Source organism: Aedes albopictus, chromosome 2, assembly GCF_035046485.1.
Source record: "Aedes albopictus strain Foshan chromosome 2, AalbF5, whole genome shotgun sequence".
NCBI classification, from domain to species: domain Eukaryota; kingdom Metazoa; phylum Arthropoda; class Insecta; order Diptera; family Culicidae; genus Aedes; species Aedes albopictus.
Window position 1 is genome coordinate 359835786 of NC_085137.1, and position 27171 is coordinate 359862956.

Sequence of the window (27171 nt, forward strand, 5' to 3'; positions counted from 1 at the left end):
CAATTTTACCATGGACTCGATTTTCAATTAAAAAAAGTCTCTTTCGGCAACCGGATTCGAACCAAGAACCTTGACATCACCAGGCTCGCACACTACCACTAGGCTATCGAACCGGTTGATGTGAGTAGAAACAAAACGCACACAAGAAGCGTTGGTGGGTCGATGATCATGTTTTGCCATGGTAAATTTAAAAACATTGTTATGCTTGTCATTACTGTAAGCCGCCTTTCAGTGTAGTGTCGCCTCACACTCATGCCACAGACAAACAGACGTAACACCTTGAACGATTTTCATGGAAATCCATTGCCCAGTTCACACTACCATCACCTGGTGGAAAAGTTGCACGAATCACTGTGTTGTGCAATGTCGTCAACAGAAGGCGCTAGTGTGAAACGTCAAACGCATAGAAAAACGATGCACGCGCCCCTGGTTGTGAAAGCCACAACTGTGAAAATTCAAAATGATCGTTGAAAGCGTGGTCGATGGAAATTTTGCAAGTGTTACGTCTGTTTGTCTGTGCTCATGCCTTTTTATGACGACTTCTCAAAAAACAGTCACTTAAGGCGAAACTGGAAACATTTCCTCATTTTTTGGTTTTTGATTTTTTTTTATTAAATAACGAAGCTATATTTTCAAAATCGGTTTTCGTGCACTTGTAGAGTATGGATCAGGGTATCTTCTGATTTTTTTACGCCGTAGAAAATGTTTTTCGTTTTTGCAGAAACCATTATTGAACAAAATTTCACTAAAAAATGGTTTCTGCAACAACGAAAAACATTTTCTATCGCGTAAAAAAATCAGAAGATACCCTGATCCATACTCTACATGTGCACGAAAACCGATTTTGAAAATATTGCTTCGTTATTTAATAAAAAATCAAAAACCAAAAAAATGATAAATTGCTTCCAGTTTCGCCTTAAAAGGGTTAACTTGCGCATAACTTGCGAACCGATGGTCCGATTTGGTCGTCTGAGTTTTGTTCTGTTAGTTTTCACCCAAGGAAGGTTTATGAGGTAAAAAAATATGGAAAAATTGAGAGTTTTTGAAAATCGGGTTTTCATATACATTTTGAACGGGGACTTGGACTTAGCTAGGGATTTGAAACGTCAAAAAACGCAGTAAGCAAGACAAAGTTTGCCGGAGACAGCTAGTTTGTTATAAAAGATGTTCCCAAATCTTCGAATGTTTCACGAATATACACACTAAGTTTTTTTTTGCCGAATTGGTTTGCATTGCCGAGATTGGCACCGCCGACTGCTCGGCAAACAGCTCGGCAAAAATTGGATTTGCCGGGACTTCGGCAATCACAAAATTGACAGCTAGTGATATTTTACCGAGATTCTCAGCAAATACATTAACTGAAGCTCGGCAAAATCATTTGCCAGCATAAATGGATTTACTGAATCTCGGCATATTTTTTGTTTTCATTTGAAAATAATAAAAAATAAATAAAATTCAGAATTCTTAGCCCAAGTCTTATTCCATATAAAACCACGAAAAATGAAATTATTTTCTACAACATTTATTTTTGCATTGGCCCATAAAATTATGAAAAATATCGAAGTTGTTGCCGTAAGCATTCATTCCTCTCAGGGTTCCTCCTTTCATTTTGGTTCATGTGTTGAAATACTACTCGTAGACCAACGGCTCCTTGACAAACAGCGGCACATAGGCGTTACTGCGATTCTAGAATACAGTGAATATGAAGCAAATTAGCAATAGTTTACTTACAGAGTGTCTTTAATTCTTACACCTTTCGACTTCGTTTAAAAAATGCACTTCATGTGCCTTCAGCACCACACACCACCGCTTATTTGTTTTTCTTTTGCCAAAACATGGCGGCTGCAAAAATGACAGTTGGATTACTGAAACTCAGCAAAGGATGACATAATTGCTGATATCTCGGTAATCTCGTTTACTGATTTCGGTAAAATCCGCGATCACTGCCAGAATCAGCCAAAAATGCTGTCACTTTTCCAATTTTTCAAGCAGTTTGCCGTTATTTCGATAAAATATTTTGAACAATCTCGGCAAAAACATTTTGTTTGCCGAAATGTCAGCAAAATTATGAATTGCCGTTATGAACCAGCAAATATTTCTGCCGAGCTCGAGAATCAGTTTTAAGTGTGTAGTTTTTGATAGTCTCATGAAACTACGTAATTTTTATCACATTTTTATATTTCCGAGGTTCTGCACATTTTCGTTTAGATTCTGATTTTTTTTTTTTGGTCTTTTGATGATTCAGCTTAGTTTTCGATCAAGGGGGTGCTGAGGTCCGGCTTGCAATACAAAATAAATATTTCAAGGACTTTTTAGAATCATTGATTAAATCTCCCCGTCTTCATACTGTCCCAAACACTTCGTGATACATTTTTACTAACATCACTATCGTAAAACAATTCTGCGTCAAATTGTATGTCAATTTTGTGCTTGATTCTGAAAACCCTCTATTTTGAATTTCGCCCTTCTTGCACGAAAACGGAAAATGACCTATCACCAGTGACAGTGACCACAAATTCGATACAATCAATATTTATATTTTTTTAAATTTAACAAACTAGGGTGTTGGTTCTCTTATTAAGCATATGGCACCCATTTTCATCCTGCGAAAAACAAAGGATTGAAGCGCTGTTTATTTTATTACTTTTTTGTATTTTTTGTTAGAAATGAGCACCCATGAAAACAAAAAGAACGGAATCAATCGGTGCCCTAATCGTTTGTTTTCGAATAGGATGAATATGGGAGATTACTGATGGCACATATACCCTAGTTTATTTAAGAAATTTGGAAGTCCTGCTATTGACCAGAAATTTATTTATTTTTAAAGTTTTGTGAATCTTTAAGTATTTTTTCTTTCAATAAAATAATGCATTTTAAGAACCTAAGACCTAAAAGTAGACCTAAACCTAAGACCTTGGCGAGTTTTTGGGCAGGCAAAGATAAGCAAAGGAATTCGACAACTCTGAAAATTTCGGCGTTGTTTTGATGCAGATATTTCATTACATAGAAGAATTATAGTTGGTAATTGATAAAATAACGTATGTACTTGATTAGATACAGAGGGTGGCCAAAATGTTTGGGATAGGCAACTTTTTTTCTCCCACAAAAAAAAATCAACATGCTGTAACTTTTCATAGAGTGCATCAAAAACTCTCAAATTTTGACTGTTTATCAACCTGTTATATGTGCATCATTGGTACAAATTTGGGCTCGATTGAATAGTTTTTCACGTAGTTAGAACCGTTCGGGTAAAACACTATTTTTTAGACAACTCATTTTTGAGCTGTCATATCTCGGAAACCAGTGAACCGAATTGAATGAATTTTTTAACGTTTATCATCAATATATTGATACTCAATACAACGTTATAAAATGTAATATTTTTTCACGGCAAATTAAGTTATACCGGGTTGAAATTTTCACCCATATTGTAGGGATTTATTGAAAGACGTCCAGTTCTGCCAAACAATTCCTTTATTCTGACAACTTACAGTATAAATACATCATAGCCTACTATAGTTCGGCCATCTTGACTTCACACATCGTCCTCGATGTGAAATACCCGCCTAATGTCAGTTAAACTCCAACTCGGTGACATGCTCTCCGATGTTGTGATGTGCTTGCTTCTTGAACATATACTTGACACTTACATCTAGCTTCTTGTATTCAAAACTCCTCTCGCAGATTCTCAAGCTCGAGAGTAATGCGCCGTATTAACGCCTCTTCCAGTATCCAGTATCTTCACATCCAGCTTCTGCCCTCAACAACCAGTTTGTTGTGCACATTCCGTTTCTTCCATAGGCTTCGTAGCTCCTCTCAAACGCTGATCAGTTCGAAAGTAATGTACCACATCCGGATAACTTTCTGTTCTACTTGTCGACTTCACTTACGCGTGAAACTGTTTTCTTGACGGATAACTTGGAATTTAGAACATTTCGAGAAGAACGGAGGCTTCATCCCACTTCTGAAATTGTAGGGATTTATTGAAAGACGTCCAGTTCTGCCAAACAATTCCTTTATTCTGACAACTTACAGTATAAATACATCATAGCCTACTATAATATAGAGTAAAATTAGTCAAATTTACAATACCATACAAAAATTACTAAATGTGTTTTTCCTTTAAGCTAAATTGGCTCCAATATATCTGATTAAAGATAACTTGAGAACAGAAGTGGAAAATCTTTGGACATCAACACTAAAATTTATTGACATTGACGTAAAAAATTACATTTTTTCGAGAAAAATCCAAAATGTGTCTACCTATCATATTTTTTTTCAGCGATCAAAAAGTATCTATGTTTTAATAGTTTGTGAAGCATTTATATGTTGCTCAAAATGAGTTGTCCGAAAAATAGTGTCCGAACGGTTCTAACTTTGCGAAAGATTAATCAATCGAGCCCAAATTTGTACCAATGGTGCACATATAATAGGTTAACAAACAGTCAAAATTTTAGATTTTTTGATGCACTCTATGAAAAGTTATAGCATGTTGAACTTTTTTGTGAGAGAAAAAAAAAGTTGCCTATCTTAAACATTTTGACCATCCCCTGTATATATATATCCGGTCGGGAAAATTTTCTCGACTTCCTGGGCATAGTGTATCATTGTGCTTGCCTCACAATATACAAATTCATGCAATGGCAGGCAAAGAAAGCCCTTCAATTAATAACTGTGGAAGTGCTCCAAGAACACTAATTTGAAACGAGGCAGGCCAAGTCCCAGTTGGGACGTAGAGTCATAAAGAAGAAGAAGAACTTGTCTCCTCAAAATAATTTGTCGATTGTTTTTGCTCTCGTATGAAAAACAAGTGCAATCAACGTTACTTAAACAGTTACTTCCAAGACTTCTACAAAAATTTCTCTATGAATTATTTCAGAACTTTTTTCAGCGATAGCTTCAGAATTTCTTATAAGCATTGATTTAGGAATACTTACAATGATAACTTCAGGACCTCCTCCAAACTTTTCTTCAGGAATTTCATCAGAAATTCCCTGAAGGTTTTCTTTTTGTGAATTTCTTTAAGCATTCATTCAGGAAAATCTCTTTGGATTCCTTCATGAAGTCCTTCAAAGATTCCTTCAGATGAACCTTAAGGAATTTCTCCTAGGAGATTTCTCCAAGAAGGAATCTTGCTGGAGTTCCTTATGGAAAGTATCTTCGATGAATGTCTGAGAACAAGCTTAGAGCAAGATTATTTTTCAAAGAAAGCTCATGGCGGAAACCCCAGGAATTCCTCTCAAATTCTTTGGTTCAAATAAAAAAAAAAATCAAAAGAATTCTTAAAGACTCTCTTGGATAAATTTATACAAGACCTCCTGAGGAAGTTTGTGCAGGAATCCTTTGGGAACGAATGTGTTCATCCTTGAAGGGTTATCTAAAGGGAAACATGAAAAATCCGAGAAATCCCCGAAGGAATCTTTGTAACGTAGCTTAAAAAAAATCTTAGAAGAAAAAGATTAAATCCTTATTGGAATTCGTTAAAGAAGAATTGAGAAAAAGGACTTGAAAAAAATCGCCCAAGGAAAAAATCACCCAAGGAGGAGTTTCCGAAGAAATCTCTGTAGCAACTTTCGAAGGCAATCTTAGAGGAATTTGTAAAGAAGTACTTGAAGTAATTCCTAGATAAATCGTAAAAGATATCCAAAAAAGAGTTCTTGGAGTTCCTCCATCCAGCTTCTGGCAACATTCTTCTCGTCCGTTATCCTCTGGCACTCCTCGTGTTACTAAGCCGTATTTGAGCATTGCCTATCACCTCCCGCGCTGCCGTACCCATCGCTTTGTTGATAAATTCCCACAGTTTTAAAGTTATCCCTCTCGTTGGTGTCTTCTATCCGTTCATCCATCTTCTGGTGATAGTCAGCTACCATATCGCTTAAAAAAGATGGATGTTGAAACGCATCGATTGCCGGTTTGAAGAGTCGGTTAAAAACCGAGCTCAAATCTTACTAACTACAAGATAGTGATCTGAGTCGATGTTGGGACCCCTAAGAGGCATAAGAGGTCCGAGAAGAAGGTGTTACTAACTGGCAGCAGCAAAGTTGACACATTTTCTTCTTCTTCTATCTGGCTCGACTTTCCAATTGGAACTTGGCCTGCCTTTCTTCAACTTAGTGTTCTTTGAGCACTACCACAGTTTTGAAGGGCTTTCTTTGCCTGCCATTGCATGAATTTGTATATTGTGAGGCAACTACAATGATACACTATGCCCAGGGAAGTCGAGAAAATTTCCCCGACCCGAGCGGGAATCGAACCCGCCGTCTCCGGACCGGATTGGCGATCCAAACCCGGGTAGAGGTGAAATACTGACGATCAAAACGTGATATTGGTTTGATTGATATAAGAGATAAAAGATCTGAAAATAATATCTGAAAAATGTTCCTGGAACATCTGAACAATATCAAAATTTGATATTATAAGATCAAATGAATAGCTCGCTGCTATTGGCTAGATCTTACAAAATCTAAATATGATATGATGATGATGTTCCAGGAGTAAATTTTTGATTTTATTTTTAGATCTTTTATCTCTTATGTCAATCAAACCCATATCATTTTTTGATCTCCATATCAAAATATGCTATTATTGAGCTCTTTTCCTCTACTCGGGAAGCCTTACCACTAGGCTAACTGGAGACCCTAAAAAAGTTGACTCATCTCAGGCCGTTGTTATTAGTGGTGGCGGAATGAGGGATCTCACCGATAATTGGACGGAAAGAGTCCTCTCCTCAGACATGCCCGTTGTCGTCACCGATAACAATCTTAACGTTCTGTTCGGGGTATTCTCCATAGGTCTTGTCAAAGCATTCGTGACACGCTTGCTTTACGTCATTGTTTTTGTCGTTGGTCGGCACGTAGACATTGATCAGGCTGTAGTTAAAGAATTCTAGAACATATTAAAATTCACGTAAACCCCCTTCAAAAACGATTCCTTACCCCTCTCTTTCTCTCTGTCTCTTCTCCTATAGATGCGTGCCTTCGCTGCCAGGCGGAAAGCAAGAAGGACACCCTCGGCCGTCAGGATTGCGTCGTAGTTTGGGGCGAATGTAACCATTCGTTCCACCACTGCTGCATGTCGCTGTGGATCAAGCAGAACAATCGCTGCCCACTTTGCCAACAGGAATGGTCCATCCAGAGAATGGGCAAGTAGGGTTTCCGTCACATCGAAGAAACGGCGAACCGGAGGAAGAATCTTTCGAGTAAGATGGCAAGGTGTTTGGAATGGAATTTTTGCTTTTTCTATAATGTGGATTATGCTTTGTTGGCTACAGTAATCTTCTCAACACTCGAATAAATATAAAATGATAAAAAAAAAAAATACATAGGGAAAGTGATAGCATCCAGTTTTTAATCTGCTAACGGTGTCAACTAAAAAAATAAAAGTTTCAAAGAGAACCTGTTAAACACCCTATCCATTATACATATTTCCAACTTTCGATTTCGTTAACTATTTCTATGCAAACTAAACACTGGATGCTTTCTTTCTTTCAACGTTATCTAATTTATATAGATAAAATTACTACTTTGCGAAAGAACGCCCTAAACAGACTGTGGAATGCTATACCGAACGTATTTGTCCAGTTGAAAATCGTCCTCTTTGTAGTCTTCGTCCACCACAAACACCTGTACAAAATCATCGAACTCGTACTTCCGTTTCATAAACACATCCGTCAGCTGCAGATTCGTAATGGTAATCAGCCCCAACCGCACCGGACAAACCGTCAAGTTGAACTCCTTGTACTTGCCGGGTTCCAGTGGTCCAAGGCTTATCTCGGTCTGTCCCGTGTAACCGCACCCAACTTTAGCATTGGTGTTCAAATTCATCACCAGATCCATGGACCGTTCGCTGGTGTTCGTCACGCGGCACTTGAAGTCAAATCCTTCACCTATCTTTACGGTGCTGTTGGCTTCGATGACCGTCAGCCGGAGATCTCCGTACTCGATTGGCTAGGAATAATTGGATAGAAATTTAGTAACTTTGCTGTTTCAGCTCCTATGGCAAAACAAATTAACTACTTACGCTCCTCTGCAGCTGACTGGTCTGCAGTCGGCCCCGTTCTCCCAAATTGGACCGCCATACAATGTCCAGCTTTCCGATGTTGTTGGCCGCCTTCAGTGCCATCGGATCGTTCAAAATGGCCGGCAGCGGTTTGATGCAGTACAAAAACTGGCAACTGTTCATCGGTTGCAGCATGGTTCTTTGGGAAAATACCGATTCCCCGGAGGGAAGGTTGTTCAACGAGACCACCGTGTACTGTTCGGAGCTTTCCAGTTCCACTTTCTCCAGGCAGATGGGCCCCACCGTGATGTTCTGGATCTGGGCTTCCAGGTAAACCTCGTCGGTTTCCGCATTGTAGAACTTGGTCTTCACGTCCAGCGGCTTGACCACTTGGAATTTGAAAAACTTGCGAAATGATGACTCCAGCCCAGCTGGGGTCATATAGGACACTTCACAGACCAATCTAGAGAAAGAAGGAGAAAAATCAAGACCGAAACTCGAAATAATAAAGATTTGAAGTTCTTACATGTGGGTTCCAATCTCCTTGACTTCATGATGAATTACATCGTCCAGCGTTTCGTCCGGATGTAGTACGACCGGACCCTGCTTGTCCGCATGGATCGGCAGATTTATCCGGGTATTGTTGGACTGCAGATCGGCCTTAACGGAAACGTTGTTCACCGGATGGGTTCGACAGTTGTGGACGCACACGTAGCTGGAGAACGTTTCGCCCAGATAGATGTTACCGAAGCTCTGCGGTAGCTGCATAAATTGTCCGGCGGCTAAGGTTTCGCTGTCCTGCACGGTGGTCGCGGACGATTTGAGGATGTGCTCGAACGTGTTCTGCGGTAGGTCTTTGGCTTCCGCCGTAATAATCTGCGGGCTTATCAATGTTGGCCGTGTTAGGCGCATAACTAAAAGCACATAAAAGGGGAAGCAAAATTTGGATGTTTTGTTTTTTTTCAAATACTCAAATACCTTTGAGAGCCAGTAGGTGCTCCGATGGATCCGCCATTATTCAGAGTTTTTACACTAAAGATATAATTACTTATGAAGTAAAATAATGTAGAAAACTTTGATTAAATCACAAATTGTCACAAAAAAAAATATTCGATGAGAAACAACAACAAATTACACTGAAATAAATATTTTATTTACTTTTCCTGTTCTTCATCTAATTCAATTCTGAAGGGCACTGGCAATGACAATCAAATATAGGAAGTGAAACACGCTCATGGTTCAGATAAAATCAAAACTACCCATTTCTTTGGTTGAATTTACCCAAACTAAAGGGCTGTTTGCAGATCAGAAGAAATTTCTCAGCCTGATGCAAGTGCATGCATCAAGGGAAATTCCTTGCCTGAATCGCTCAAGAAACCGTTTTTTTCTTCGATCGCAGTACGCAGTTGCGAAGATATGACAGTTCAAATGGCAGTCACCTTATGTCGTTTTCGTTTTTGCGGTGGAGCTACACCGGTGCAGCACTTTTGCACCGAAAGTGTTCGTTTTTGATTTTCGTGCTGCACCGGTGTAGCACTTTTTCTGCACCGCTCAAGATAGTGCAGCACTCAAAAATTCGAGAGTGTAGCGGGTGTACACCGTGTCCACCAATCAACGTTCGCAAAGTTGTAAATATTTTGGTTTTTATTCACGCACACCAATGCAACTACACCGAAAATGTTCGGTTTTGCAGTGAAAAGTGTAGCACGAAGCGGTGTAGCACCGCCACAAAAACGAAAACGACATTAGAAAGTTTCTGCCAGGAATCGGTCAAGAAGTTTCTTGAGCGATTCCTGTTGAACTCGAAACTAGGCCTAAGGCATTATAATTTAAGCCATTCTATTTACCATTCTACCAAGCATTTCACGAGACGTTTCGGATCAGCTGATCGCTCATTTCATGAATGAAAGTTTGACAGGAGGTAAGACGTGGGTGTTTATAACAATGAATCATTTTACGATCCGACACCATTGTTGACTTCGTATCCTTTTCCTTCACAAGTTCCGCCACAGCTGCAGTCACAATCACGAGTATCGCGTGTTCCTGCTTGACATCGTCCATCGACATACGAAGTCGAAGCAAGGCCGTTTTCAGGTCCATGCAAATGTTCGACTTCATGGACGCAAAGTCGATGATCTTGCCAAGCTGCTGCTTGTTGTGGTGTAATACAGTAGACGTTCGATAACTGCAACATGTTTACGTTTCACTTAGCGAACGAAAATCCGATAACTGCAACGCCTGACAGTGTCAAAAAGCCATCAATTGACGTAAAATGAACAAAAAATTCACTCCGCTGTTCATTAGGGCTAACATGGCGCACCATTTTGACGTTTGGCGGTGCGATAACTGCAAATTTGTTGCACTTACCGGACTTGCAGTTAAAAAGCATTGCAGTTAAACCGTTTGCACCGACCGAACGTCTACTGTACCACCTTTCAGAGAAATGAGTTCTATGTGAGAGAATAGTAGGGCAGAACTAGCGATGTACCCGAATAGGTGAAATAAATCTGTATCGTTTTAACTGTTAACCGAAACAGATGTGTTTTATTTAGAAGTCGTCTCGTTGCTCCTTTTTGGTTATAACAGTGGCGTACGAGGATAAATTTGCCATCAAAATGATGGCTTGGCCACCAAATCCTCATTTTTTAATTCATTTGGAAAGCGTGCTTTGTTTAATTTGTGCAATTGTTTTGTGAGCAACATTTTTTTTTTAATTTATTTTTGTACGGTGTTACGTTTTTTTTTTCAAGTAGCCAAAGTTTTAAGCCTATTTTATTTTCGTAAAACTAACGCGTGTGTATGTGCAAATACTTTATTTTTTGCATTTTTTGTGTGTGATTTTATCCGCGTCTTTTTTTGGGCTATTTGTTTTACATTGAGGTATACGGTTTACCTACTTTGAAGACGGCATCTATTTATGTTTCTATTATTTATTGCTCAGCCTTTTTGTTATGGTCAGGTGGTTGATTTGAATCATCAATTTACTTTTTTTCCCTGACTGCATTTATGTTTCGGTTTGAGTAAAAAAGGCACAATTTTTTAATTGGCTGTTTTGTGAGATTTTTTGCATTTCTGCATTTCATCTTGCTAGGCCATTTTGAATCGCTAATGATTCCCTTTTGTGCAGTATTTTTTGTCTACTGGATTTTGTCTTTTGATGAGCTGTATTTATTTGCGGTGAGCATGAGTACCTGAAATGAAATCTCAGAGTATTAGCACGACGTCGAACCGAGTGCAAACGACACCCGACTTTGATAAAGATGATGAGCTTTGGGTGCAACACTAAAGGCTACATGTTCTCACGAAGCTCAGAGTGATGTGAGAGCTGCGACTTTAGATGGAAGGAGAGTGGACCGATCAGCAGTGGAACGACAACTGTGTGCGAAGTGCATCCTCGTCTGGTTTAAACGTTTTCAACGAAGCTGAAATTGTGGACGTATTCGACCTGTTTTGAAGTGCATATCGAAAAAAAAAAAACTCATTAACAATTACCACCGCTGCTTTTGGATGACAGTTTTAGACGGTTTTAGACACCCACATAAACCAAAGGACCTGCACATAGTAGTTATTCAGTGTGTTTTGTGGTTGCAAGTGTCGTAGTTTGTAATTGTATTTTGTTTCCTCCTTTATTTCCATTCCTAGGGTAGTTGCACCAAGTGCTACTTGATCCATAGACATTGCGCTTATTTTATTCATGATTTGTTGTGAAAGGTAAAAAAAATGTATACATAATTAGGTTCTAATTTTGAAACATAACTTAACAACAACTACTCTTTAATATTTGGATATTAGAATTTGATTTTGCGATCTGATTATGCAAGACATAATAAATAAATGATAGAACTTAGTTAACTTTGAGTATATAGTTAAATGTCAACATTTAGCTTTCAGAATATATGTAGTTTTGTCTAAAGGGAAGAGGTGTTGTGGTGTAATACCACCTTTCAGAGAAATGAGTTCTATGTGAGAGAATAGTAGGGCAGAACTAGCGATGTACCCGAATAGGTGAAATAAATCTGTATCGTTTTAACTGTTAACCGAAACAAAGAATGATTCGACAAATCGCTCCCATACAAACTTCAAATTGATTTTTAAATAGGTTCCCGGGCACCAAAATTCATGAAAATTTGGATTTCGGCTCAGTTTTGCATGCAGATTCAGAATATGGAATTATCTCAACACCGCTAAAGAAGCCAATTATTTTCAGTGTGCCACCGGGTATTGAATTGTGCCTCAGTGTGCCCCGAAGTGCCACTGCTTGATGATTCTGATTTTGCTTGGCAACTACCAAGACAACCAACTGTTTGTTTTCATGTTGCAGGTCAAATGCACATGGTTGCCTAGTTTTTTCACCCAAACTCAAGTGTCAAAATTGTGCCTCAGAGTGCCTCGGTGCGCCACACAGCGTATATGACGGTGTGCTTGGCACCCTTTTGGCACAATGTTCCAAGCGACTAGTCCCTTGGTTGATATTGATATTCACACTCACGGGCTTGGGCGCAACCTCCTGTCAAATTTTCATTCATGAAGTTTGCGATCAGCTGATCCGAAACCACGTCCGAAACGTCTCGTAAAATGGCTCATTATTTAAAATAGTGTTTATCCATTAATGAGTGTTCGCAAACAACCGTGTATTTTACGCAACTAATAAATGACCCATGGGCTAACATCACCCACGGCCCCGCACGCAAAAAATGCATCATCGCCAAATGTCAGAAGCGGAAAAAAATATTGCATTCGGATGGCGTCATTTTTGTACGCTTGCCGAAACAGCGCAATATTTTTGAAAGCAAATTTTATGTGTTTTCGATCAAAGTAATCATGGATTTTAACAGCAGTTTCAAAAGTGAACACAACTTGGATTATTCTGGAAGTTCTGGCTTGGATCTCGGCAGTGATCAGAAACGACGCAGGTAGGTGTTCCCCCCTGTTGTTGACGGATGGGCGTGTAGGTAACACTTTTTTGGATTATTTATTTTGGTTTTCCTACCTGTGCCGTGGCTTTGTTCTAGCTCATCACGATCGATCAAACGTAAGCGTTTCGACGACGAAATAGTGGAATACAGCTTGGGATTGCAGCAAGCGCAGCTTAAAAACATTGGCCGTACACGTACCCTGTCACAGACGCTTCCGTTGTTTGGTGGAAGTCCGGGAATTCCAGGAGTTTCTGTTACGCCGCAACCAATTCCGCCGGTTTCCGTATCACCTTCGATCGTCGTAGAGCAACCGCTTTCAGTTCCCGTAGTTCAGACGCCGTTGGCAGCAGTAGTCGCTCCACCCGTAATGCCGCTTCCTCCGCCAGTCGTGCCAAATCCGGCCACCAGTTTGCTCCAGCAGCTTAATTCCAACGCTTCGGTCAACGAGAAGAAGAAAAGCCTGAAGAACAGCAAAAAGAACAAGAAGAAGGGCGGCGGACAGACGCTGGCGACCAAAGATTTGGGAAGATGGAAACCGATCGATGATCTGGCGCTGATAACCGGAATCCTGCAAACCAATGACCTACGAATGGTACATCGGGGGACCAAATTCTCCTGCAAGTTCACCATCCACGAGATGCAAGCCCGTTGGTATTCGCTGTTGTATGAAGAACCGATCTCGAGGATTGCGGTTACGGCGATGCGAAATCTTCACCCGGAAGTGGTGGAAAGTGTCCAAAGCAGGGCACTATTTTCCGTGGCGGAGGAGGAACTCCTTGGGACGATCAAGTCCAACTCCAGTCCATCGCAGGAGACGTTTCAGGAGCTATTGGACAAGAACTCGACCGTGTTCTACCAGGCCCGCACGGCCAAGTCGCTGTTTGCCCACTGGCAGGTGATGAAGCAGTTTTCGCTCCTTCCGGATCAGTCCGTTCAATCGCTGCCCAAGAGTGACAACATTCTGTCCTTTTCGGACGCTGAAGACCTTATAAACGATTCCGAATTGATGGACCAGAAGGACGATACGCTGGAAATCGAGCTAGGACTGGCCGATCGAAAGATTAAAAAGGAAATCCGCAACCTGGAGAATGAGCTCTCCCGGTGGAACGTGCTGGTGGATTCCCTGACGGGCATCGGATTCTCGCCGGATTTTGACAATCAAACGTTGGCCGTTTTGCGCGGAAGACTGGTTCGGTTTCTGATGAGATCCCGGGAGATTATTTTTGGCCGATCCACCAAGGATACTGTTGTGGATGTTGATGTTTCTCTGGAAGGGCCAGCTTACAAAGTTTCCCGCAAGCAAGGCACGATCAAGCTGAGGAGCAATGGCGATTTCTTCATCACCAACGAAGGGAAGCGCCCGTTGTACATCGATGGAACGCCGCTGATGTATGGTAACAAGACTCGATTGAATAACAATTGCGTTATTGAGGTGAGTTTTTTTTAATGGCCGAAAAAGAGTTGATTAATTGATAATCGCATTTTTTTTTTCAGATATCTAACCTGCGATTTATCTTCCTCATCAACTACGATCTGATTAACGCTATTCGTCACGAAAGCGCCAAGATGAACATCCCATTGAATTAGACATTGATGCTTATCTTAGCACTATGATTGTATACTGGATCACCATTCATGTTTATTCCACGAATAAATTACTTTAGGACTAACCAACAACTGACAAAATTTCATTTATTCAGCGTTTTATACAATTAGGGTACTGGCTCCCTTATTGAGCATGTGGCTCTCATTTTCATCCTACGAAAAACAAAGGATTGAAGTGCTGTTTGTTTTGATTCTTATTTTTGTATTTTTTGTTAGTAATGAAAAGAAAAACAAACCGAATCAATCGGTGCCGTAATCGGTTGTTTTCGAATAAGATGAATATGGGAGCGGGGGATTACTGATGGCACACATACCCTATATCAAAACTGATTCAATGTTAACATTTCTTCGTCACAACACATTTGTTCGGATTAATTTTAGGAAATTGTCTTTGGAATCACCGTGTGCGTTTACAGCTGATCAAAGCTAAAATTGTATTTGAATATTAGAACTCATTCAACTTAATAATTGTTTCACATACTTACAATTTAGTTTCCAATCCGTTTGCCTCTTGCAAATGACTCTCGTAGGGCTATGATTGCAACAGATAGGTTCCTTAACTTGCCTGATAGTAGTTTGAAATTGTACATAGTAGATTTAGTAAGATTGCAAAAATTGTACATAGATTTAGACCTAAGCTAGTTAATAAGATAAATTTAGAACTTACAATGAACTTTCCGTGTAAATCCTCTTTTTTATTCACCCTCTTAGACAAGCTAACCTGTTTGGCGAATCCGCACCTATTTATTGAAATTTTACATAGTTTTAAGGACAAGGTATTTGGAGTACATACAGTGTATCAAACAATTGTCCGTACAGCAAATTTTTTGTCAAAAAAATTTTTCATTCAAATGTTAATAACTTTTTTATGCGTCAATCAGAAACGCTGAAATTATGACCAATCATGAATCATATATTAAAGCTCCATTGGTAAAATTTTGAGCGAGATCGAATAAGTTTTCTGAAAGTTATGGAACTTTTAGTAAAACTTATAAGATTTTTGAACACATTTTTAAAACATTATATCTCAATATGTACTCGATGAATTTTTTTCAATTTTTTTTGTGTTACATCTTAAACCTAAGGCTTTCATAAGCAGTCATGTTTGGGGTTTTATATTCACTACAAAAAATATGAAAAATGTGCGTATGTAGTTGACGATGTTTCAAAATTTACTATATTTTGCACATATAATCTGCCAAACGTTTTCCTCCAATAAAAGTGCATTAACTGAACCAAAAATCCATAGGACCTACTCTTCATATGTAGTTTAGTAGGTCCTGTATAAAAATATATTATTAGGCGAGTTTAAAAAAGTTGAAAACACTTGGCACTTTTATGGATCAAAATATGACAAATTTCCAAATGACACTCTGAACATATACAGATTTTTCATATTTTTTGTAGTGAATATAAAACTTTAAACGAAGCTGCATATGAAAGCCTTAGGTATAAACTGTAACAGGAAAAATATTGAAAAAAGTTTCATCAAGTACATATTGAGATATAATGTTTTAAAAATGTATTTAAAAATTTTATAAGTTTTACTAAAAGCTTTATAACTTTCAGAAAACTTATTCGATATCGCTCAAAATTTTATCAATGGAGCTTTAATATATGGGTTATAATTGGTCAAAATTTCAGCGTTTTTGATTGACGTATAAAAAAGTTATAATCATTTAAATGAAAAATTATTTAGACCAAAAAATTGCTGTACGGACAATTGTTTGATACACTGTAGCTCAAAATTTCTAGAGCACCGTTTTTTAGAACCGTTGAACGGATTTGGATGAAAATGCATCACGCTAACTGATCAGTGGTTGTCAACAGCGTGATGCATTTTAATCCAAATCCGTTCAACGGCTCTAAAAAACGGTGCTCTAAATATTTTGAGCAATGTACTCCAAATACCTTGTCCTTAAGAAGCAATGGTTAATAAATTCATTATAACTTACTTGTTTAGCAAATAATTTTAGGAATTTTCACTAAATCAAGCGTTCGATTGATTTTACACTAAGTTTTAGACAATTTTTAATAGCATTAAAGTAGAAAACTTCCACGTTGGCTAAACGATGTCGTATTTCGGTTTTGTTTTGGCTCCCAATCTTATGTGTGCATGTGTTCCTTGCCATTCAGCCCATTATCGCTGTATTGTTCGATCGCCCCAACGTCGTACTTTCTGGCAGGGACATCGTGTGGAGCCCAGTGGTGTTGATCGGAACAACATTCTTTCATGAATCGTGGCTGCAGTCCTTCATACTCAACCGCGTCCCACCACATTTGCAAGATCATTCTCCACCTGTTCCGGCCACCTTGCACGCTGCCCTCCAGGTCTTCATATTCCATTCGGTTCTCTTGCAAACGCCCGCTTTGCAGGGTTGTTTTCCGACATTTTCAAAACATGCCCTGCCCATCGTATCCTCCCAGCTTTTGCAACCTTCCTAATGCTATAGGTTCGCCGTCGAGTGCAGCGAGGTCGTGGTACATTCTAACATTCTTTGCCGCCAGACACTAACATTTTTCTGCACACTGCCAAAGATGTTCCTAAGCACCCGACGCTCGAATACTTCAAGTGCTTCCATGCCATCTCCGAGCGTAGTCCAGGTCTTGTGTTCGTAGAGAACCACAGGTCTTATCTGCGTTTTGTACTTGGTACATTTGGTGCCAGGGTGAATCTGTTTCGACCACAGATTCTTGTAGAGCCCATGGTAGGCTCGACTTCCATTGATGCACCTTCGTATTTAAGGGCGGACGGGACGGTCGGGGAAATATCCGCCATTGCTCTGTGGCTACTAAGATGGTAATCTCAGATGTCGAGTCGCTCCGGATTACGTGCAGTTTCGGATTCTTCAGAAATTCCACATACCTCACTCAAGTTACGAACAGCGGTTTGTTAGTCACTCCGATGTGTTCCGAGCTTTCCGATGTGGTTACACTTCTACTATTATTGTTTATTTTGAGCTTCTCAATAATGACATTTCCATAGACAAATAGACGACCAAAGCTTGAACCAAAGCGTCATAGACAATAGACATGCAATTGACAAATATAATACAAATCTAATTACCGCAGGGTACATCAATAGTGTTTATATACTCTACATTCCTCACTTGGTCCGAGGATTGAAATATACATAAAAACAAAGAATTTTATTGATACCGACATAGTGTTCAAAAATAAAATTGACCCAATCATTCGTTATAACGCGCTGGCATTTTTGCAATTCTTCTGGAGCGCTTGGGTGGTGGCGTTTCCTTAGAAATCGGGCTTCGAGTCATCTCATTCTCGGTAGCTGTTTTTGCATCTGCCGTAGCTGCACCTGTCACAGCAGGTTCTGTCGTAGCTGGATCTGTAGGATCTGGATCGGTCGTTGCATCATGCGGAATGGGCCATCCCCCTCAAGTGCGCTACAGGCCGACGATATCCAACTCCATTGCCAACAAGAACAACAACGTCACTCTCACCTCTCTGAATCACCGAACACTTCGGTCGAAAGCTGGGCTCCAATTCTCCCGTCTCATAACCCTTGATCATGACGGCGTCTCCAATTGCTACATCTGCCCCTTTGGCGTGCTGTCGCTTATCGGCGCACAGCCTCCCCTGCAGTGGAGTGCTAATGAAGGCAGCAGGTCCCTTACAGGTCCTCCAGTAAGCAGCTCCATCGAAGATCCCCCGGTGGTGCAAGAATACACACAATCCTCAAGCGCCCTCCTCCAGTCCTCCCACAATGACCACGCAACTCGCAACGCTCGGAGCATCCCCTGGTTCAGTCGTTCGGCCAACTCACTCATTTGGGGCCAGTAGGGGATGGCACCGAGGATGGCACGGACTAGTCGGATGCTTCCCGCTGGTACAGCAGCTCGAAAACTCCTCGCTGGTAAATGGAGGTCTATCATCCATTCAAACCGCTTCAGGACAAGTGTGTTCTGCAAACACTCGCCCCAGTGCCTCGACACTCTTGTGCGACCATGCTGTCCTCATCTCAATCACAGTCCAAAATCGGCTGTAGCAAGTAACCATAACCAAAAGTGTCACGCACTCCTTTGCAGAAAAAAAATCCAATGCCAAATCCCGCCACGCACGATCTGGCATTTCTTTACGTAGCATCGTCTCAGGATTTCCTTATTGGCTTACTGATGCACACTCTGTCTGCACACTCTTGCACGCGATTTTCCACGGAACGGTCCATATACGCCCATATTCTCATTGAAACAATTCCAGGACGGCCCCTATGTGCGATATCCAACACACCCTGCTGAAGCCCCGATGGAAAAATGACTTCGCCATTTCTCACCATTAGACCATCTATGACCCCCAGTTCCTTCGGAAAAACCTGATATGAAAACATCTGTGATGGCCACACTTGAGATTCAATAGCCTTCGCAACCTCTGTGAGTACGTCATCATTACTGGCTTTCTTTCTAATCTCATCCAACGTGACGGCCGATGTTACAAACGCAATATAATTAAAATTAATTTTTCAAGATTTTTCATTTATGACGCAGACGGGTCTACCCGACGCAATTATCAGTCTATCTATCACCTCAACATTGTAGGATTAGTCATTACAAGAGACTGTCGCCTCTGTAGAAGTAGACGAAAAGGACAGAGAAAAAATAACAACTGATAAAGATAGGGCCCTAATCTTGACCCTACTGCAACGGGCAAACGCAGGTACCGCACATGATAGAGAAATGCAAATAATATGATAATACGTCATTCTTTTAGACATAGGCCTAGTATATAAGGATGTTTGAAATATATGAAGAGAGGTCAGTTGAAATTTAGTGTTTCATTCAGAAAGTTATCCGTCCCTTTGATCCTCGTCAAGACGACCCTTGTTCAAGGTAGTTACCAAACTCTCTAAAGAGGCCAGGACTTCTGCTGCAAGTAACCAGCCCTTAGGTTTTTGGAATCTCACCCAACAAGTTCACTTGGAACTTGTAAAATATTTAATCCAAAACTCCCTCAGTAAACCTTACGCTCTCAAACCATTAGAGCAATCGGTCTGAGGCTTAGTGAGGAAAACAATATTTTACAAGAAGAGGTTTCTTCTGTTGATCAAGTTTCACCTCAGACAGTATCGGCACGGTACGCATCCCTTCGCGCGTTTTCCGGCCGAAACATTTGGTGGTTATTCCAGAGAGGAATCCAAAATCGCGAACTCAGTAAAAGTAAAAAGGTGTTGCTGACGCCAGAAGAGCAGCAAGTGAAAAGTCGACGAGAAAAATCCGACGAATATCACAAAAATCACACCGACCACCAGGATCAGGACCAGCATCGTAAAAACTGCGGAAAGGCAACAAATTGAACCGTCTTTCCCGGCACGGAGGCAGGTATTTCAAAACTCATCTATCCCAACCACGGAGGCAGGTATTTTTTTTAACTGCGGAAGGGAAACAAATTGAATTGTCATTCCCGGCACGGAGGCAGGTATCTCAAAACTGCGCCGGGGCAATAAAACCCAAGAAAACCTTTAAGATGGCAAAAAAGAGTATCGCTCCTGAAGATTTGTGGAGCTGCGGTGCCTGCGAAGAACCCAACACTTACGATGACTTAGTTGCATGTGATTTATGCGACACTTGGTATCACAAAAAGTGTGCTAGCCTCAAAAATTTACCGGACGACAAAGAAAGCTGGGTATGCATGAATTGTTATAAAAAGAAAATCACCAAGATGGAGCAAGAAGTCGATCACATCAAGAAGACGGAAGACTTGATCAAAAAACTGCAGGGTGAATTGGCACAAATGAAATTGAATTCAGCATCAAACGTGAAGCCAGAAGTAATCGAGAACAAGCAACAAGAAGACTTCCAACGCAACATGTTTTTGTGGAACCAGAAACAAATATTGATGGAGTTACCGCACTTCGACGGTAACCCAAAAGATTGGTCTAAATTTAAAAATGCATTCGATGTCACAACAACTCAAGCCGAGTATTCAAATTTAGACAATCTTTCACGACTGGAAAAAGCGTTGAAAGGGACAGCAGCAAAATCCGTGCAGCCGCTAATGATAAGTGCAAATAATGTTCCACACATTATGCGGAAATTGGAGGAACAATTTGGCCAGGCTTCTATGATTTGCAGAGAGCTGCGAGGAGATTTAGAAAGAATAAAAAAACTCGGCAACAAAACCATTAATGAAATAGCGGATAAGCTAGATTGCTTCATCATAAATATGAACACTTTAAATCGAGCAGATTTATTAACAGATCCGCGATTATTGGAAGAACTCATTTGGAAACTTCCATACAATCTACAAGTGAATTGGGTTGAATACACCCAGAAATATGTGACACAACATCAGAGACAACCTGCATTGACAGAATTAAATACTTGGATTAAACCACACGCTGCCACACAACTAGCAATGAACAACATGCAAATGTGCACATCGGCACCGGAGAAAAAAGGACGAATGAATGTTCATCACGACAAAAATAGGGAGCAGCCACGAGAACATTGTCGCATATGCAATTCGGCGCACAAAATAGAAGATTGCTATTTTTTTACGAAGCTATGCCCACAAGAAAGAGTCACCAAGGTTTTCAAACTTAAGTTATGTACAAAGTGCCTTAAGCCACATAACTACAAAAAATGCTATTCACAAAAAAAATGCGGAATAGACAATTGTCCTGGTCGACACCATAAACTGCTACATGGAGGATTTGTAAAAACATACAAGGAAAGGCAACCATCGGAAGAAACAATAAAAACAGTCACCGGATCAACACATGCTCATCATAGTCGTGATCAGGTATTCTATCAAATAATACCTATAACTTTGAAAAACGGACCGATTAGTGTTCATACAAGTGCCTTCCTCGACCCTGGATCATCTTTAACGTTAATCGATAATGAAGTGGCCAAGGAATTGAATCTAAAAGGGTCCAGCGAACCACTCACATTGAAATGGACGAATAATGTATCAAGAGAAGAACGCGACAGCAAACTTGTAAAATTCCAGATAAGCGGAACAACAGATCGATTTTATAGTATGGCTGAAGTGAGAACAGCCGAGGATCTGCATTTACCGATCCAATCCCTCGACTATGATGAACTAGCACAAAAATATTCGTACTTAAGAGATCTGCCTATAAAAAGCTATCTGAAGGAACAACCAAAGTTATTAATTGGATTGAACCATAGCCATTTATTGGTTCCATATGAAACACGTATTGGTGGACCCAATAATCCAATAGCCATCAAGACTTTGTTAGGTTGGTTGATATTCGGGAATATTAGTGAAGTGGTAAAGGCGAAACACCTGATGGTGATTCAAGAAGACACTGAACTATCAGACCTCATCAAAAGACATATTTCTATTGAGGATTTCGGTGTAAAGATCCCGCTGAATTTACCACAGTCGAAAGAAGTGATTAGAGCCAAATATTTAATAGACGAAACGTTGAAACGGAAAGGTGTACGCTATGAAATAGGTCTGCTATGGAAATACGATAATCCAAAGTTCCCGAAAAGCTTCAACAACGCATACAAACGATTAGAAAACATGGAGCGAAAGTTAAAAAACGAGGAAGCAACCAGAGAATGGGCCATTCAAACGATGAAAGATTATATTAACAAAGGATACGCTAGAAAACTCACACCGTCAGAAATTAAAAGTTGGTCCAATGATGCGTATTATCTTCCTCATTTCATAGTAGAGAATAAGAAAAAACTCAGATTAGTTTTCGACGCCGCCGCTAAGATAAATGGAGTATCTTTTAACTCTATGTTACTAGCTGGACCAGATGCTACTACCTCATCATTTGGCATAACGATCAGATTCCGAGAAGGAGCAATTGCAGTGGCGGCCGATATAAAAGAAATGTTCAGTCAGGTCGCCATAAAGAAAGAAGATCAGCGTAAACAATGCTTCTTGTGGAGAAATTGTGATCAAACTCGTAATCCAGAGATTTACTGCATGCAAGTAATGATATTTGGATCAACATGCTCACCGGCATGCGCACAAGCAGTAAAGAACTACAACGCCAGTTTATTCAAGGATTCGAATCCCCAAGCATCTGAAGCAATCATCAAGCAGCACTATGTAGACGACTACATGGACAGTTTTGACTCAATGGACAATGCAATCAAAACAGTTAACGATGTAATCTCTATACATGATCATGCTAGTTTCTTCATTAGAGATTTTGTATCTAACGAACAAATATTGCTTGCATCGTTACCAAGCAATCGCATTAAAACTGGAAAGATACGAGTTCTGAACGACAAAGATTCACAAACTGAAAAAGTACTCGGATTGTACTGGAATACTAAAATGGATTACTTCAGTTTTGAGTTGAATTTTGAGAAGTTACCCTTGGAAGTAAGAAATTCAACACGAAAACCTACTAAACGCGAAGTTCTTTCTTTCATCATGAGTATTTATGACCCGTTGGGACTTATTTCACATCTTACCATTCATGGTAAAATCATAATGCAAGAAATGCATAAGGAGTCTTCCAACTGGGATGAAGACATTTCGGATCATTTGTACAAAAGATGGAAACATTGGCTCAGCCTAATTGAATCTGCAAAAACTATTGTAATCAACAGATGTATTATGGATAAACAAAGCCGGAGATTTGAACTCCATGTGTTTGTTGATGCATCAGAATACGCCTTTTGTGCTACCATATACGTTAGAGGAATTGATAAACTAAATAATACAACAAGTGTAAGATTGCTATCAGCCAAATCAAGAGTAGCACCGATTAGAAAGTTATCAATTCCAAGACTAGAACTTATGGCAGCCATTCTTGGAACCAGATTGGCAGAAACTATCCATAAGGAATTACGGAAAAGGCCGGATAGAACCATATTTTGGTCCGATTCACAAACTGTGCTTTCTTGGATTAATTCAGATCACAGAAACTACAAGCAGTTTGTAGCACATCGCATCGGAGAACTACTTGATACAACAACGATGGATCAATGGCGATATGTTCCTACGGAAATGAATCCAGCTGATGAAGGCACAAAAATGGTGAAAAATTCTAAGTGGATTTCAGGGCCAAAATTTCTTAAGGATCCAGAATCATGTTGGCCAAGCTCCAGATTTTCACGAAATACAACGGAGGAACTTAGAGATGTCACTCTTATGTTTCACACATCGGATGAAGCAGATCTTGACTTTATCGAAGAAATCCGATATTCTCGTTGGGTCAAGTTGCTTAACCGAATGTGCGTGATAAAGAAATTCGTGGACTGGGTCAAAGATAAGAAAAACTTCCAGAAACATATTAGTGATGACGACAGAGAGGTAGCGGAACAAATACTGATACGAAAGGCACAATGGGATGTTTTCACCGAAGAGATGAAAGATTTGACTAAAAACGGTAGGCTGACAATACGCAGCAAAATTGCCTGCCTCACGCCAGCATTAAACGAACGAGGTGTAATGATATTTTGCAGCCGTTTGAGTCAAACGAACATCGTACCAGAAACTACTCGACAACCATTTATACTACCTTATAAACATCACATCACTAGACTCATCATGCAAAGATACCACGAGAAATTTCTGCATCAAACCGATGAAGCAGTTTTGGCAGCAGTGTATCAGAAGTATTGGGTAATTAAGTCTCGGGCACTATTGAAAAATATCAAGAGCAACTGCCAGGTATGCAAGATTAGGAAAGCTATACCTGCACATCCACAAATGGCCGCATTACCTGATTGTCGTTTGAGTCTAATGAATCCCACCTTTACTCATACTGGAGTGGACTACTTCGGACCGATAGAAGTTAGGGTCCATAGATCTGTGGAAAAAAGATGGGGAGTTATATTTACATGCATGACGACTCGGGCAAGTCATATTGAACTTGCAGAAAACATGACTACTGATGCATTTATTATGTGCCTGCGGAATTTCCAGAATAGAAGAGGAAAAATTTCGCATCTCTACAGTGATAACGGCACAAATTTTGTTGGTGCAAACAAACAAATGCAGATATTAATCAAGGAGATAAACGACATCATGGGAGAACGGCAAGCTGCAGCAATGGAAATTAAATGGAGATTTAATCCACCCGTGGCACCCCACTTCGGAGGATCTTGGGAACGACTTATTCGCATAATTAAAAACTGTTTAAATAACATGCTACACGCCAGAAAAGATCGTCTTCCATCAGTCGAAGTATTAAGATCATCACTTATCCAGGCCGAATATATATTGAATTCAAGACCGCTCACCCATATACCATTAGACAATCCTAATGACGAGCCTCTAACTCCTTTTCATTTCTTGATTCTACGTGCAGGCGAATACGTCCCACCACTTTCACTATCCAGCAACAGCCTAAGTAAGCAGGACTATAGGCTTGTTCAACATTATTCACAGTACTTCTGGGATAAATGGAGAAAGGAGTATCTACCTACCATCATTAAAAGAAATAAGTGGACCGACAAGGTGGAACCTATAAAGGTAGATGACATTGTTGTTATCACCGATAAAAGTCTTCCACAAGGTGAATGGTTGAAAGGAAGAGTGGTCAAGGTACACACGGCTCAAGACGGACAAGTGAGATCTGTCGATATAGAAACTTCAAAAGGATCCTATACACGAGCATCGAGTAACGTTGCAATTTTAGATGTGAAAGGTGACTCATCTTCAACGGAAAAAACACCTAAGCAACCCAAGACCACATCTCAACTTGCAAGGTTGCATCATCATCGTGATGAGAAATCGTCATTGAACAGTTGCAAGACAAGAGTAGGATCTTGTTTCGACTCCAAACAACTGATTATAAACCCAGAAAAGGAGATAACCGAGATGGACGAAAATCTTTCCATTATCACGAAAGCTGATATAAACTTTTCCAACTGGGGTAAGCGGCAGAAAATTGACATTGATAAGGTGAAGCAAATAAGAGATAAACTTAATGCTCAAAACTCTTACAAACCCAGAAGAAAGACAAGAATAAGAACACCAATGTGGACCTTCACTATGTTAGCATTCTTCTATCTCATCTGCGCGATATTGGGTTTGGAAACGTCAGGACTGATAGGTTATGATTGCGCTAGTCCCGAGGTCAATATGACCAGTTATTCTTTAACAGATGTTTCATCTTGCCTACCTGCTATTAAGAACTTGTCAATAACCGAAGTTCCCATACAAGTTCTTCAAAGAAGTACCAAAAGTTCGGTAATGGTCTATCAGTGCAAGGTGATCCTCAAAAGATCAATACGATACTGCGGCATGCACTCACACATTTCAGACTACGAGCATAGCTACTCCTACATCGTAAAGGAATTCACTTCTGAAGAATGTAAAACGACACACTTACTAGGAGCATTAGCTCTTACGCATGACAAGCGGATTGGTGAGCTAAAGAGGAATAGTACCACCAGAGGTGAAACATTGATTATTGGCAGTATCCGGTCCAGTTCATGCAGTGGAGGAACTTACAGAACACCGGAATATACATGGACTAACGCACTGGTGTATTACGAATATGAAATTTCACTTTATAATTATGAAGCCATGATTGATACAGAAAATGATCAAATCATTCTCAGACATGGTGTAGTATGTCCATATTCTCATGGCAAATGTTTAGATTCCGAGGATGGGTATTCTACCCATAGGCGAAACTACTGGGGGTGCCGGGGGTGCCAGGCACCCCCTAGAATTTTAATGCATTGCTGTGAGGTATGGGGCCATGAATGATGAATGGATGAACTAATGAATATTTGTTTGTATTGCACCCCCTGGCAAAAATCCGTAGTTTCGCCAATGATTCTACCTGGGATATCAGTTTGAATCAAAGGTGCGAAGATACAGAGTTCGAAGTTATATTCGAAGGATCTGTAAATAAAACAATTAATATCGATACCCAACGAAAGGATAACCCTGCCGTGTATACGTCAATATCAGATTCCCACTTGTTTTCCATTCGAACGAAAGGAACATCGAAAATATGTGGATACCAGGGTTATAAAACTGATCACCCGAGAATATTTATACTAGAATCAGTTGGATTTTCAACACCATTCCATAAGAAACCCACCAATGCCAGGAATCATGATATTTTCACTTACTTTAACTCCAAAATAACACTGGTGGAAAACTACATAGGACAGAAGCTAGATGATGTGTATAATTCAGTAATGGTGGAGATGTGCAAAATTGATAAGGCGTTAATGGAGACGAAACTTACATTAGCCCGACTTAATCCAACTGAATTCGTGAATACCATCATGAAGAGATCAGGATTCACAGCAGTAGTTGCCGGTGAAGTGCTGCATGTTCTCGAATGCAAACCGGTCTATGTCAAACCAATAGAGTCAGAAATATGTTATCAAGAGATTCCGGTGAAGTTTGGGAATCAGACAATGTTTTTAGCACCAGTTACACGTACACTACAATTACGAGGAACCGAGATCGACTGTACACCATTACTTCCGGCCAAATTTCAAATCGGAGGACGCTGGTATACCACTGATGGCAGGATGAGAGAAACAGTTGCACCCCATAAACTCACCAGCGATATCATCACCAAATGGACCTACACTCCTCTACCCAACCTAATGGAAAGTGGAGTATACGACAGTGAAAGTTTACAGAAAATGAAAACCATGATCTACGACCAAGGAGACCGTAGAATAGCATCAAATGTTGTTCACAGACTATTAGCAGGACAAAC

At 40.1% G+C, this 27171-nt stretch overlaps 3 protein-coding genes across 3 annotated transcripts in view; 2 read left to right on the forward strand and 1 right to left on the reverse strand.

The window, feature by feature from the left end:
- LOC109406155 (RING-box protein 2) overlaps window positions 1–7206 on the forward strand; it is a 226138-nt gene extending 218932 nt beyond the window's left edge. The window contains exon 2 of the mRNA XM_062852848.1: window positions 6968–7206. Within this exon, the coding sequence (XP_062708832.1) occupies window positions 6968–7149 (182 nt within the window). The 3' untranslated portion in view covers window positions 7150–7206. The remainder of the gene's footprint in view (window positions 1–6967) is intronic.
- An 8-nt stretch (window positions 7207–7214) lies between these two features.
- LOC109406140 (probable trafficking protein particle complex subunit 13 homolog) lies at window positions 7215–9127 on the reverse strand. Its single transcript, XM_019679203.3, has 4 exons — window positions 8977–9127; window positions 8525–8912; window positions 8020–8461; window positions 7215–7946 (listed from the first exon to the last, which is right to left on the reverse strand). The coding sequence occupies exons 1-4, from the start codon at window positions 9011–9013 to the stop codon at window positions 7539–7541; spliced, it is 1275 nt and encodes a 424-aa protein (XP_019534748.3). The 5' UTR covers window positions 9014–9127; the 3' UTR covers window positions 7215–7538.
- Window positions 9128–12696: 3569 nt separating this feature from the next.
- LOC109403784 (microspherule protein 1) lies at window positions 12697–14591 on the forward strand. Its single transcript, XM_019676678.3, has 3 exons — window positions 12697–12911; window positions 13011–14346; window positions 14409–14591. The coding sequence occupies exons 1-3, from the start codon at window positions 12820–12822 to the stop codon at window positions 14499–14501; spliced, it is 1521 nt and encodes a 506-aa protein (XP_019532223.2). The 5' UTR covers window positions 12697–12819; the 3' UTR covers window positions 14502–14591.
- Window positions 14592–27171: the final 12580 nt, after the last annotated feature.